At 42.7% G+C, this 13,745-nt stretch overlaps 1 protein-coding gene across 4 annotated transcripts in view; it reads right to left on the reverse strand.

Moving 5' to 3' along the window:
- LOC310852479 (uncharacterized protein) overlaps positions 1–13,745 on the reverse strand; it is a 151,813-nt gene that overhangs the window by 57,274 nt on the left and 80,794 nt on the right. For 2 of the 4 annotated variants that reach the window (XM_083756072.1, XM_083756069.1), the window contains exon 6: positions 6,883–7,005. In XM_083756072.1, coding sequence (XP_083612198.1) covers positions 6,883–7,005 — 123 coding nt within the window. Of the gene's footprint in view, positions 1–6,870; positions 7,006–13,745 lie in introns of all 4 variants that reach the window. The other 2 variants (XM_083756071.1, XM_083756070.1) reach the window with 1 other exon arrangement.

The following is a 13,745-nucleotide window of genomic DNA, read 5'->3' on the forward strand; positions in this document are numbered from 1 at the left end:
GTTTAAGTCAAGAAAATATTCAAAGTCATGAAAATATTCTCAAGCCAAAATTATGCCTTAAAATTCAGAGGACTCTACATTTGATCAATGTGTGGCTCCAAGTAATTAAGGAAGATGTGGAAACAATCAATAAGCATGGACATCTATGATGGGTTGCCAACTTAGGGGAAACTGATTTACCAAAACCTGAAGTTTGCTGTCTGAAAAGCATCCAGAAGCTTTTTCACACCCTGGGGGTGGGGGGTAAACATTATAGCCTAATAAAGTCCTGAAGGTGTTGCTACACTGGTTAACTGGAAAGTTGGCAGTTCTTACTGTGGGATACTCAGCCATGCAGGTCCCACTGGCGGAGGAAGAGGCGTGCAGGGGGAGCGCACCACCCCCAGCAGGACGATCCCGGTGGGGTGCAATACCGGTTGCCCCCCCCCGCGCTGGGCGCCACCCCCTGCGGGCGGTACACCACGCCCCCAGGATGCGTGCCACGCCCCCGGGATGCACGCCAGCCCCAGCCCCACCTGCTCTCTGCCCCCCCCCCCCCGGTGCCGGAGCATGAAGCTCTGCCACAGGCAGGTCCCCAGGTTTATTTGCCAATACACTCTCCTTCACAGTTTGAGTGTCTCTAAAAGTTCCCAAGCACAGTTTCAAAGAGCAGCCACAGAGATGTTTTAAAAATTGAACAAAAATTAAACTCATGTTTCTCCCTAGTGTCATTTATAAAGGCAAGATTAAACTCTGCTTTAAGATGCAAACGCTATGCAATGGTTTATCTGCCACCTAGTGGTTTAGTTGTAAATATATTTTCCTCCTGTTTCATAGTCTTCCAGACAATAATGTCTCTTGTATGAGAAATATTATCAGACATTTGTTAGATATATAAAACATATATCTATATATATTATAAATAATAAAACCTGTTCCTTCCAGTAGCACCTTAAAGACCAACTAAGTCAGTTCTTGGTATGAGCTTTCGTGTGCATGCACACTTCTTCAGATACACTGAAACAGAAGTTTCCAGACCCTTCTATATAGTGAGAAGGTGGGGAGGGGTATTACTCAGAAGGGTGGTGGGAATGGGTGATTGGCAGATAGCTGTGATGAGCCTGTTGACGACTCTTAACGACTGCAATAGGTCTTACAGGAAAAAGCAAGGGGTGAAAAGGTGAAAAATGGCTTTGTCATGTATAATAAGATAAGAATCCAAGGTCTTTGTTCAGACCAGGTCTCTCCATGGTTTTAAGTTTGGTGATAAGTTGCAATTCAGCAGCTTCTCTTTCCAGTCTATTTCTGAAATTCCTTTGTAGTAAAACAGCTACTTTGAGATCTTGTATAGAATGTCCTGGGAGATTGAAGTGTTCTCCTACTGGTTTCTCTGTCTTGTGATTCCTGATGTCCGATTTATGTCCGTTTATTCTTTGGCGTAAGGTCTGGCCTGTTTGTCCAATATAGAGAACTGACTTAGTTGGTCCAAGAACTGACTTAGTTGGTCTTTAAGGTGCTACTGGAAGGAATTTGTTTTGTTTTGACTATGGCAGACCAACACGGCTACCTATCTGTAAATAAAACCTGTGACGCTCCAGATGCTGTACGACTCCTATCAGCCCCAGTCAGTAAGGCCATTTTGTCAGGGATCGCGGAAGTTGGAGTCTAGCATCTGCAAGGCCACCAGTTACCAATTCTATTTAAAAAGAAACTTTACTGAATATGGTGTTATTCAAGTAAACCAATGTGTTACTGATACAATTTATTCCTTACTGAAGATGCTCAAAGTCATGGCATCGGCAACAAGGGTTTTCACAATATTGCCCAACATCCATATCAGCCAAGTATCCATATATTGTCTACGAGAGGATAATGGATGTCTTAATCCATTTTAGTAACTTCTCTGTAAAACGGGAACAACCACTTTTATTACATTCTTTTTTGGGCACTGCCTGGCAAAAACATTGTGAAGTGTTCAGCACATACTCAACCTGATACATCACTCTCTTTAACAGAGAACTTAAGATGGCAAATGCTGACAGAAATGAAGCCAAAACAAGTCTCTAAGAAACAAGAACATGGTATCAGGATGCCAAATGGTCTGCGTAAGTGCAAGGGTGTTTAAGAAAAGCTGTAAATGTCCAGCTTGTGCTTCTATCAGCTTACATATCCTAGAGAAAAGCACTGCTGCTTGGCTGGAACTCTGAAAGGAGCTCCCTTATGAGGAGGTGACGTGGATATACTGTAACATTTTGTTGCAGGCCTCACTTGTAGATGTTTAACCATCATTCCTCTTGGGACTTGTTCCTCCTGTTTGCCAAATGGCACAAAAAGCCAACAGATCCCAGTCACAAAAACAACACTAGAAAGATACACAAATGTAAAACTGTGAAATCTGTTCCCTACAGAAGCAACACTCATTGCCAGTTGCCTTTTGCTTTCAAAGTAATGGAACTGGGTTGTTGAGGCAAACGTTTAGTAAACTCCGTGAAGTTGCCTCTATTCTCTGCATGAATCATGACTTCTGCTATTTCCAGGAAAACTGCATAACAGCTAAGCGCTATTATTACATTTTTCCCCCCTGCACAGCAAGTTGTCAATTATACAGTGATGTGACACCACAGCTTAAGCATTATCTGATGATTCAGTGCTATGCACGCCTTTTAGTTCTAATTACAGTTACTGAAACTGTGCTTGCTAAGAACTTCCCCAAACCTTTTACATTGGAGTTAGACATACAATGATTCTGAACATTCAGAATCTGAAAGCTGGTTCACTTCAAAGGTACCTCTTTTCAAATCTGAAAAGAGCCAAGCTGTCGAGAATTTAAAAGAGAACAAGGATATAATGGACCTGCAAAGTCTATTATTGTGATGCACTGCCCTTCAATAAAGATTTGACGCTGCAGCCTGGACCTGGTTGTGGTCATGAACCATGCTGTGTCCTTAAGCAGACACCTGTCAACCCCTATGTGGCTCAGCTCTGTAGATGCTCCCAACTTTCAGATATATCATTGAAATCCAATTATATCCCAAGACTACTGATGATCCAGGCCATATTGAATGGAAATACATCTTAAAAAATGCTGTGGCCCTACAGACCCTACAGACCACAACTCCGTTTTCTGGCCATTGGCCATACTATCTAGAAGGCTGCAGTTTCCCTAACCTTGAGTTAAATGTTGTTTCACGTATTCCATGGTGGCAAACACCGTCAAATGTTTGACAATATTCAGATATGGGGAATATTGCATTCAATATCCCTGGTTATAACGTTAGTGCTTCTGCCCTGTTTTCTAATGTTCCTTTCACATTGCAGTACCTGTTGCATTATGGAACTGTGGCTTTTGAATCACTATACCAGCATGTCCTACTAAATTTCATTCACACCAGTGGATGTGATGTGACACAACAACGAACGCCATTGGACAATATTGCTTTCCCTGACCCCTTCTGCACAGTTCAGCCATATTTCAGCCTCAAAAATTGCAGGAAGCAACTTTAGGTTAGTGGGATTCTAAATGGATTTTTTTCTGGAACAAATGAATACAGAAGCGAGTGGTAAATTTCTACTATATTCCACTGGATTTCTAAAAGTGGCTTTTACATTGTGTGAAAGCTCAAATATAATGCAGAAATTAATAGTTAGGGAAATGTGAAGGAAAGGAAATACACTACGGTGCGAATCTAGACAAAGAGCTGCAGTGAGGTCTACATCCCTGATGACAGTAGAGATATTTACCGTATTTTTCGCTCTATAACACGCACCTGACCATAACACGCACATCGTTTTTAGAGGAAAACAAGGGAAAAAACATTCTGAATGAAACAGTGGATGTATCATTTTTGTGCTTCATGCTGTGGCCACAGACATGTGATCTGATGGTGAATTTGGGGTGACCCAATGCAAAAATCCTGAGAATCCCTGTGGATCCATGCTTTGTAACCACGTTTTTGCACCATTGCAGCCCCAGGCAACAGTGGGTGTGTGATTTTTGGGGGGCAGGCTGTAGCCATGGACATGCTATGTGCTCTAATGGTGAATTTGGGCTGACCCAATGCAAAGATCCTGAGGATCCATGTGGATCCATGCTTTGTAACCACGTTTTTGCACCATTGCAGCCCCAGGCAACAGTGAGTGCGTGATTTTTGGGGGGCAGGCTGTAGCCATGTACATGCTATGTGCTCTGATGGTGAATTTGGGCTGACCCAATGCAAAGATCCTGAGGATCCATGTAGATCCATGCTTTGTAACCACATTTTTGCACCATTGCAGCCCCAGGCAACAGTGGGTGCGTGATTTTTGGGGGGCAGGCTGTAGCCATGTACATGCTATGTGCTCTGATGGTGAATTTGGGCTGACCCAATGCAAAGATCCTGAGGATCCATGTGGATCCATGCTTTGTAACCACGTTTTTGCACCATTGCAGCCCTGTTTTTGCATCAGATCATTGCTATGTGATCTGATGGTGAATTTGGGGTGACCCAATGCAAAGATCCTGAGGATCCATGTGGATCCGTGCTTTGTAACCACGTTTTAAGTGGGGAGGGAAGGAAAAATATAGAAGGGACAAGGAGCACGAGAGGGGTGTGCGGAGAAGCAGCTGGCTAAGAATGCAGGAGAGGGGTTCAAAGGGGGGGGAAAGGAAGGCAAAAGTCCACCCACCCACCCAAGCCAGCCCTCTCTCTCTCTCTCTCTCTCTCTCTCTCTCTCTCTCTCATCTGCATGTTTTCCGCTGCCTGCCGAGTCCCCAGACGCAGCAGCAGCAGCAGCAGCAGCACCGGAGCACGGACGCTCTGCTTTCCTCTCTACTTGCCTGGAGGGGAGGGGAGGGGTTGCCTGGAGGGGAGGGGATTTCACTGCTCTTTGTTCCGTCTGAGCAAACAGCAAACGAAACAGAACAGGGTGGGCAGTAAGACCCTGAGGCAGAATGCAGGAAAGCAGCAGCCTCCTCTTCTCCGTGACGGCGCAATATGATTTTTGCCTAATTTTTGCCATGCACTTGGGACAAACGGCTCCAAGGACCACACATTCGCTCTATAACACGCACAGACATTTCCCCTTACTTTTTAGGAGAAAAAATCTGCGTGTTATAGAGGGAAAAATACGGTACATGCTACAATCTGTGTGAACAAATACTAGTGCCACACACATTCACATGTAACATTTAATGACTATATAGTTTGTGCACCTGCATGCACAATACTTGAAATGTATAAATCTACCAGTGTACAATATGTCTGTGTTCATTGTAAGCAAGCCTTGTATGCTTACAATATATGTATTTGTGTGCCCATTTTGGTTGCATTCCTGCAATAGGTTAGTTGTTGCAAAAAAACATGGGGAGACTTGCAGCACCTTAAAGACTAGCCCATTGATTATGGCATAAGCTTTTGTGGACTCCAGTCCATGAAATATTATGTCATAATAAATAGGTTAGTCTTCAAGGTACTACTAGGCTCTTTCTTGTTTTTTCCCTTAAAAGAGAAACGGAATACGTAAAAGTTGTGGTTTCTATAAACAGAAAGGTTTCTAAACAGAAATAGGAGTATAGAGTTTAATAAACAGAAACAAATATTCTGAGACTTAAGTATAGTGAGTGCTCCTCTAGAAAGTGTTATTAAATGCATTTCTATTTTTTCTGGCAAATTCAAAGTTTTGAAAATGAAGTATGTTTAGTGTAGCTATTCAGTATGGTTTACATGACCCTATTCACTTCATGGGACTGAGAAGTCAATCAAATTCAATTTAGGTAATTTATATGGATTATGTTTGATCAACTTAATTACAGAAGTAATTGAAACAGCAAATGAATTTTTCCCATATGCGTGTGAAGCTATCAAGTCAAAAGGGATAAACCCAGAACAATCTCTTCATTATCTGTGTCAGTGACGCCCAGATCTATCATTAGTGCATTGCCAGGGGGAGAAGTGGAGAGCTAAACAGAACAGGGCCACAACTGTTAATGCCACCATAAAAAAGGAAACCCAGTATTATTTTTGTAACATTTTTCTTTTGAATATTGTAATGTTGTAATGTTTAAACAACTTAGTTATTCAGAAGATTCAAAGATTAAGAAATAATAAATTCCTCTTTCCCTTAATAGGAGAAAGGGATGAAGCTGAGTGGCAGAGCATCTGCTTTGCTTACAAAAGGCCCCACATTCAATCTCTGGCATCTTCAGGTAGGGTGAAAGTGCCCTGAAACTCTAGAGAGCCATGGCCAATCAGTTGAGGCAATACTAAGCTAGATGGACCAATCGTATGGCTCGGTATTAGGCAGACTGGTTCTGAGGAACTTCAGTGGCACACTTCCTTGTTAATATAATTTGGCACTTTTATGTGATGTAATTGCCTTAGTTCTGTGTTCACTCAATACAAATCCCAATTTCCTCCTCCATGCCAATCATCTTTAGCCAGACGTTTTGGCTTCACAAGATATGAAAAACCAAACCCTGATGAACTGTGGGTGGTTTGCTTTTGGGTTTGTTTGTTTTTTTTAAAAAAAAATATAAGTTATTTCCCTCTCTTTCTCTCTCAGTCTGTTGCTAGGGGAAATATGGGGGGGGGTGATACACAACTCGCTGAAAGCATTCTGCAAATAAAACTGGTCATTACATAGGACTATCAAGATAAATCATTTGTTCTGTTCTTAGGAGGATTTTCTTCATGACAAGGCACAGCTGTCAAAGCTTCAGTAGAACTTGACTCTTTTTGGCAGGAAGAAAAAGCCACCAAATGGCAGTCTGCAGCTTGCAGCAGTTTGAGAAATGCTTTCCAACTGCGGCTCTCGATTGCCATAGTCAGAGCAGACATACTGGAGGAGATCCAGCTGAATCAAAAAGGAAAAAAAGAAAAAGAATCCCTGAGAGATTTTTTAAAAGCAACTTACAAGTCAACTTACTTATTTTGAGCCTGTCAAGAGCCACAGCTGGCTCCCACAGTGATTTAAGGGAATGCTGCTTCAGAGATTTTGCAAATCCTTCCTCTGTGCCACTCCAAAGTTCTGTAAGGACATGGAATGAACCTGAAAACCAAGCATGTGATAATTCAGAGACAGAATATACTGACATGTGCGCTGTTCTAACAAACTGTTCCAAGACCAAAATGGCTTCTGAGAAATTCAAGCACAGGACAGTCTTTGGCACCCATGTGCATCTGAATCAGAATTCACCAGAAGATTCTCTTTCCATCCCCTCAGTATTGAGGGTTGTAGATAAAAATGTACTAAAGATGTTCTGCTCTTGAGCTGATTATACGCTATGCAGAAACAGAGACCATGAGCTGAAATTCCTAATACCAAGTATTGCTTGTATTTTGGGAAGGATTACACACACACACACACACACACACACACACACACACACACAAACGGCAGATCTCACAAGCAGATCTAGGTCTTTGTACATTAGCTTCTGCTAAACCCCTTGACATATTATCAGAAAAAAGTGGCAAAGAGATAAGAGCACAGGAAAAGCCATTATGCAGCTGATCAGCGATTGATTTAACTAAGGCCTAATTCATGCATACCTCACCAGAGTGGTATGGCTGTTTTATACCTCCTTAGCTGTATCTCTCTCTGTAGGCAGCTGAGGAGGAACAAAGGTGCTTACTACATTTCTGGACTGAAGAAATGCCTCCCCGGTTCTGTGCCAGGTGCCTTGTACTTGCCTAAATGCTAACAACACCATCTTTTATTTCCTGTGTAAAAACAGCAGATGGCTATCTTGCATGAATCAGCTCTCAGAATAAAGGTGCACATTTTGGCTGTATAAACACATCAAGCTTGTATTCCACTCTCACTGATGGCCTGTTCAGCCCGCACCCTCCCAGTACTTATCAAAAGAGTGGTGAGTGTGGCAGACTAAAAGTGGGCCTTAAACTTGCAAAGGAGATTAGGGTTCCAGCATGTTTATGATGGGTGGAAGAAGAAATTTCAGCAGATGCAGGCTTTCTGTAAGGCAAAAAGCTCCAGCCAAAATTTTATTAAACTTTCAGAAGGCCTCCTTCTCTCTGACACTCACACACAGGGCTCCTCAATACAACCTGCTTATACAGCATTCACAGACTCTCAGAAAAACAGAGTTGAAATTTAGAAGGGACCCAAAGGGTCATCTAGTCCAACTCCCTGCAATGCCCACAGCTATCCCTGGGTGGGCTTGAGCCTTTTGGTTAACAGCCAGACACACTGACCCATTGCGCCACCTGGGGGTCATTTTAATTTGCTTGCACAAAAGTGTACATGGTGGTTAGACTGTGTTTGTATGGGATGTAATCCACTGGAGCAGTCAAGTATAACATTACCTGTTTGCTAGAGTGGACATGCAGGGAATGTTGGTCCAGCCAGTCAAACTTCCTGTTACACCTGGCTAGAGCATCCTTTCTTTGCATGTGACCAGTAGGTGGGCATGACCTTTCCAGACCTGGTAAAGGCCAAGTCACATAGCCACCTCCCTTCTTTTTCATCCTGCCTGCTTCCTGCTACACTTAGACTGGGTTACCTCCCATATGGGGTAAAACTATTTGTACTTATTTGTAACTTTAATCCTAAAGCCTGTCTTCAGGGATCACACTGTGCTCCGCCTGATCGTGAGTATAGTGGTACCTCGGGTTAAGAACTGAATTCGTTCTGGAGGACTGTTCTTAACCTGAGGTACCACTTTAGCTAATGGGGCCTCCCGCTGCCGCTGCGCCTCCTCTGCCTGTTCTCATCCTGAAGCAAAGTTCTTAACCCAAGGTACTATTTCTGAGTTAGCGGAGTCTGTAACCTGAAGCGTCTGTAACCCAAGGTACCACTGTAAACTTCTTTTTGTTACTTATGAATAAGACTGTTGTGTCTTTATTCTTTTAGGAGGGATTCAAGGGATATTACCAGGAACATATCCCAATCTGGGCAACCCAGATTGAATTGCTTATTATCTTAAGAGATTCCAATGAGTCTGCAACCAGCTTCCTGCTGTGTAATAGGGGAATGCACTCTGCTGTATGAAGAAACTTGCTAGCACGAGTAAGGAAGGATAATATTAATCAATATATCCTCTCCTGTTACCCACAACATTCCCAGAGTTTGGTCTTTATTGAACATTCGTTCTGATTTGCTTGCAAGGTGTTTACCATGGCTGCATACAAACCATGCATTTAAAGCAAGCGCGTGCACACATACATCTTGAAGAGAATCCTGAGACTGTAGTTTACACTTCACAAACCTGCAATTTCCAGAACAGTTCTTTTGGGGGGAACTGTGCTGTATCGCGTGTACACAGCCCATATCTTCCTGTGCATCATTCTTTCAGCCCACACTGTTCAATACATTTCCCCATCACTTTCCAAACTGCAAAAGTCCAAGTTTTTAAGTGGATTTGATTTGCAATGGTGGCAGAGCCCTTTAATGCACCTTAGCTGCGCAAACCTGAAGTTCTGGTGTGACCCCCTCCCGCAAAATACTGACAGTTTGGAGGCACTTATGGATGCTTTTCTTGGGAAACAATCTAAAAGAATGCCTATATCATCTTTCTTTTCGTTCACTTTTAGTTATCCTATCCAAAAGCAAAAGCAAAAAACATTGTAAAAGAATAGACGGCAGACGGGAGAGAAAAGAAATGCAGTTATGTAAAGGTTACTTCATAATTGTACCACCTAGCATTATATATATCTCCCTGGAACATCAAAACAAAAAAAGCCAAGAACAGAGTATCAAGCCCATCTATTACCTGAGATGACAATTCCTATGTTCCCTTGCTTAGTGAAATAAATCAAGACATGCTGGTGTTCTCCCTCGTCTGAGAGATGGGAAATACGTGAACATACACGGCCATTTGTCATGTGTAAGCAGAGACAGATTGGTAAGCTTGCCTATTTCCCCCTTTTCTATTGAGAAGATTAGTTTTAGTGGTCAGGAGTTAGGTCTTCAGCAATGCCACTGCTGAAACTACTGTTTCACTGGTCAGTAACACTAAAAGTGTTCCTGCCTTCTTAGTGGTACATTGCTACTGTGTGTTTTTTTGGGGGGGGTTGTGGGATACGGTAGAATAATCAGTCACCATGACAAAGGATGGAACCCTAGGCAATCATGCTAGGCTGGAAATGGCTGCCATCCATGGTCACATAGTACTCTCTTCCCAGGTTCCACACTGCAGATGTTGATATTTGTTAGGAGCTAAAACAACAGGCAACATTACCTGGCCTTACTAAGATGAGGGCCTGAAGCATAGCGCAAAGCTGCTGCTATGGCCGGGAGTGAGACAGTACTGAGGCAGGTGATTGAGGTGCTGAAGCTGCTGCTGGGTGAGGAGAAGGGGAAATGGGGGCCTTCGAGGCAAGGGCACAGCAGCACTCACCCAAAAAGCCCATCTGAGAAAGCCCATCCCTCCAGGGTATCCTCTTTGGCCAGTTGTACAGGGTGATGTGGGAGTGGTATTGCTTTTTATTAGCCACCCATATTTTATACCTTTGTATCCCACTCATCTTCTAAGAAGCTCAGGCGTGTACAAAGTTCTCGGGCTCCCCTGCTGGTAACCCGCTGACAGTACTGCAAATGGTACTACTTACAATGGGCCAAAGGTCAGGCTGAGTGTAAGGCAGCTTTCTACGGTCCTGTTTACATTCAACCAGAACCATGAGGACCAGAAGCTTGCTTCATTTTTTAGGGGAATGGCCACAGTTGTAGCTACTCAGTAGCAGAGCACCTGTTTCAGGTTTGATTCCCTGACAACATATGCAGGTAGGACTGGGAAAAGACACCCCACCTGAATTCCTGGAGAGCTGTTCTGCCAGTCAGAACAACTGAGAGGAGCATGTCATAACTTAAAGAATAACAAAATGCCAGACTAGAGACAATACTGGGCTAGCTAAGGGTTTGACTAACGCACCTTCCTATGGAAACTTTTAAAAAAACTCCCCATGAAGTGGTAAGAAGCATGGGGGAGGACAGGGTAACATCTATGAATGGCCAGGGCAAGACAAGGATCTCAGAAAAACTAAGGCTCCAGTTGTAGCCCCACTTAACCTGGGAATATGCCCTAATGAATTCACAGGTACTTACTTCTGAGTTGATATGGTTAGGAGTACACTGTAATTTAGCAGGGAGAGAACAACCTTTAGGTGGGAAGAACATAACAACCCTGTTAGATCTGACCAGAAAGCACACCTGCAGAAACCCCACAAGCAGGGCTTGTGGGAGAAAGCTGACTCCTGCTCCCCAGCAGCTGTTGCAATGGGTGCCCCTAATTTCATCTGCGAAGAATCGGAGGCTATGGAGGTTAGATTATATCTACCCTCTGTTGAGCATTTTTTCTGATTTGTTTGCAGGACAGTTACACAACAATAAGCATCCATCCCCATTTGCTAGCAGAGTGTTTATACGTCTTCCCTTTAATCATTCGCTGGTTCCACACTTCTGAATTCATGTCCCTGTCATTGTCCTAATTGCAAACAGTTCATTTTTATAATGGGGATCGTTGTGCTTTGCTGACAGAGCTCTTAATTGCTCAAAGCGAAATGTCCAAGTGTGTTCTTGGATCATGCCCAGATAATACTGACAGTCCGGAGGTGCCCTAAATTATCTAGATCAGCTTAAACAGGGTAGCCAGGTACTATGGACCTAAACAATTGCAGAATTAAGATAACCAAGCCAGAGATCAGTATCCAAGGCAGCACCCTATAATTTCAGGGCAAAAAGACAGATAAGGTTAGGACAGACTGGGACCAGAAACAGCCGAGGAAGTCATAGGACTGGGACAGGAACAGAGGAAAGCCAGAGGCTGAAGCATCCAGTCACAATATCCAGGAGCGATATCTGTTAAAGGCTGTATTCCAGGCATCCAGGCCAGTCATGGCAGAAATACAGATGACACATGAGACATGACAAGAGAGTAAGGATCAGAAAAGTTTTGTATGTAAGAGATAGAAACAATTTGACAGAAACAATCATCTTTGAAAACACACCTCAGGGACCTATGAAAATTCTGCTAAGTAACTATGATGGAGACTAGCAATGAATTGTACAGGGTGAGTGAAATGCAACATGCATATCTCTCTCTCTCTCTCTCTCTCTCTCTCTCTCTCTCTCTCTCTCTCTCTGTTAATTTCTAACATTCTAAAATGACTCCATGCCTAGAAGGCAGGGTCTGAAAGAGCCCATTTCTGAAACAGTGTGAAATCATGTAACACCAAATTATACAGGCTTTCTTTTGTTCCTTTTTTGTGGAAATACATTCACACTTTAAAACTTACTACAATCCATTTCATCAGGTGCATGGAGTGTTATCCTGAATTGCAGGTAGGGATCAGCAAATCTCAGTTTCTCATTTTTCCAATATTAAATTCCATTCTCCACATTACTTTGCTCTTTTTTTAAAGTCCTCATGAAAATTCATCAGCATTTGAGTGTGAATTTCTTATAATATACACATTTTTTATGTAATTCATCCCAATATACATTTTTGCATGTTCTTTTAAACAATGTACAGTTTTATGCACAGTTTATGCTTGCATATGCATTTTTTGTGCACATTACTTGGCTGGAGAACAGCAGTGCAAAATTCAAGTAAGTGTGACTTTCAAAATATTGCTGTGTTTCAGTTTACATATTGATTCAGAAAGTGTGAATTGGGTAGGTTCACCTTTAAATGTGAAATGAATTTTTCTTCCCCATCCCTAATTGCATACACATATACACATGATGCTGGAGGATTGTAACAGTAAGGTCAAAAGGAAAGCAAATGCAGAAAAGCACAGGTGATAACTCACCCTTGAGGGCTTGTTCTGGGGTGTTTAGACTCAGGTACATGTGTGTATCAGCTGATATACTTAGAGTTCCTAGGGATGCTGTGTGTGCTCCGTTCTGTTTGCTTGCATTCCTGGGCTGCCATTTTTGAGCCACTTCGCATGTGCTGTCTCTGTGTACACTTGCAGTCCACACACACCTGAGAAGGGCAGTGGGGGACCTGCATGTTCACAGGTGCGCACAATTCCTATGGTGATGCTAAGTTGGCTTTCATTGGCTCATTTCCATTCCACTGGGCAGCTGCCCGATCCCAAGCCTTCGTGGACAGACTCTGGGTCTGGTGTAATTTATGCCAGGTTGCTGCACTTGGGGCTGTTCTGTAAAATAGCTGCCATTAAAAACATTTCACAGTGTCTAATAGCCTATTTTCTAAACAATCCACACAAACGGAGACAGACTCAATTATCATGTTTCATTTATCTGTTGAACTTTCACCTGAAAAACATGTTATATTCCCCTGAAAATTTGAATCCGCTTATCAGCTGGGATTTCCTCTTCTTAGCTACAAACCCTTCTTCCTTATTCACACAAATAACCTTTTAACCCACGCAGAATGCTGCCTTCTAGGTCAGTATCAAAAAGTGCAGAGGCCAGGAGAAGATCAGAAAACACATTTAGATTTATCATTATCAAAATCCTGCAACCTTTGCTGTTCTTTCCAACTTTTCTTCCCTTTGTTATATAAATGAACCTTCTGTTAACTGATGGTATCCTTCTGAGACACTCCACCCAATGACCCACTGCAACTGTTATCTCAACTCTATATTTCCACTAGTACTCATACCTATCAGATCTCAGGCAAAACATATAAAGATGCTCTCCCATATTTCTCCTTTCACTGCCAGTCTAGTCATGACATGGGAGATGCATGATTAAGTTATCCCACAGCTTTTTAAAAAGAAAGATTAATAGGCACCACTGCAGTGGACCCTGAATCCGATTGAACCATGCTTCTGAAGTGGCGCAGAGGTAACTTTTTGTCT

The sequence above is a fragment of the Podarcis gaigeae genome (assembly GCF_964106915.1).
Source record: "Podarcis gaigeae genome assembly, chromosome: 9".
In the NCBI taxonomy this organism is placed as follows: Eukaryota; Metazoa; Chordata; class Lepidosauria; order Squamata; family Lacertidae; genus Podarcis; species Podarcis gaigeae.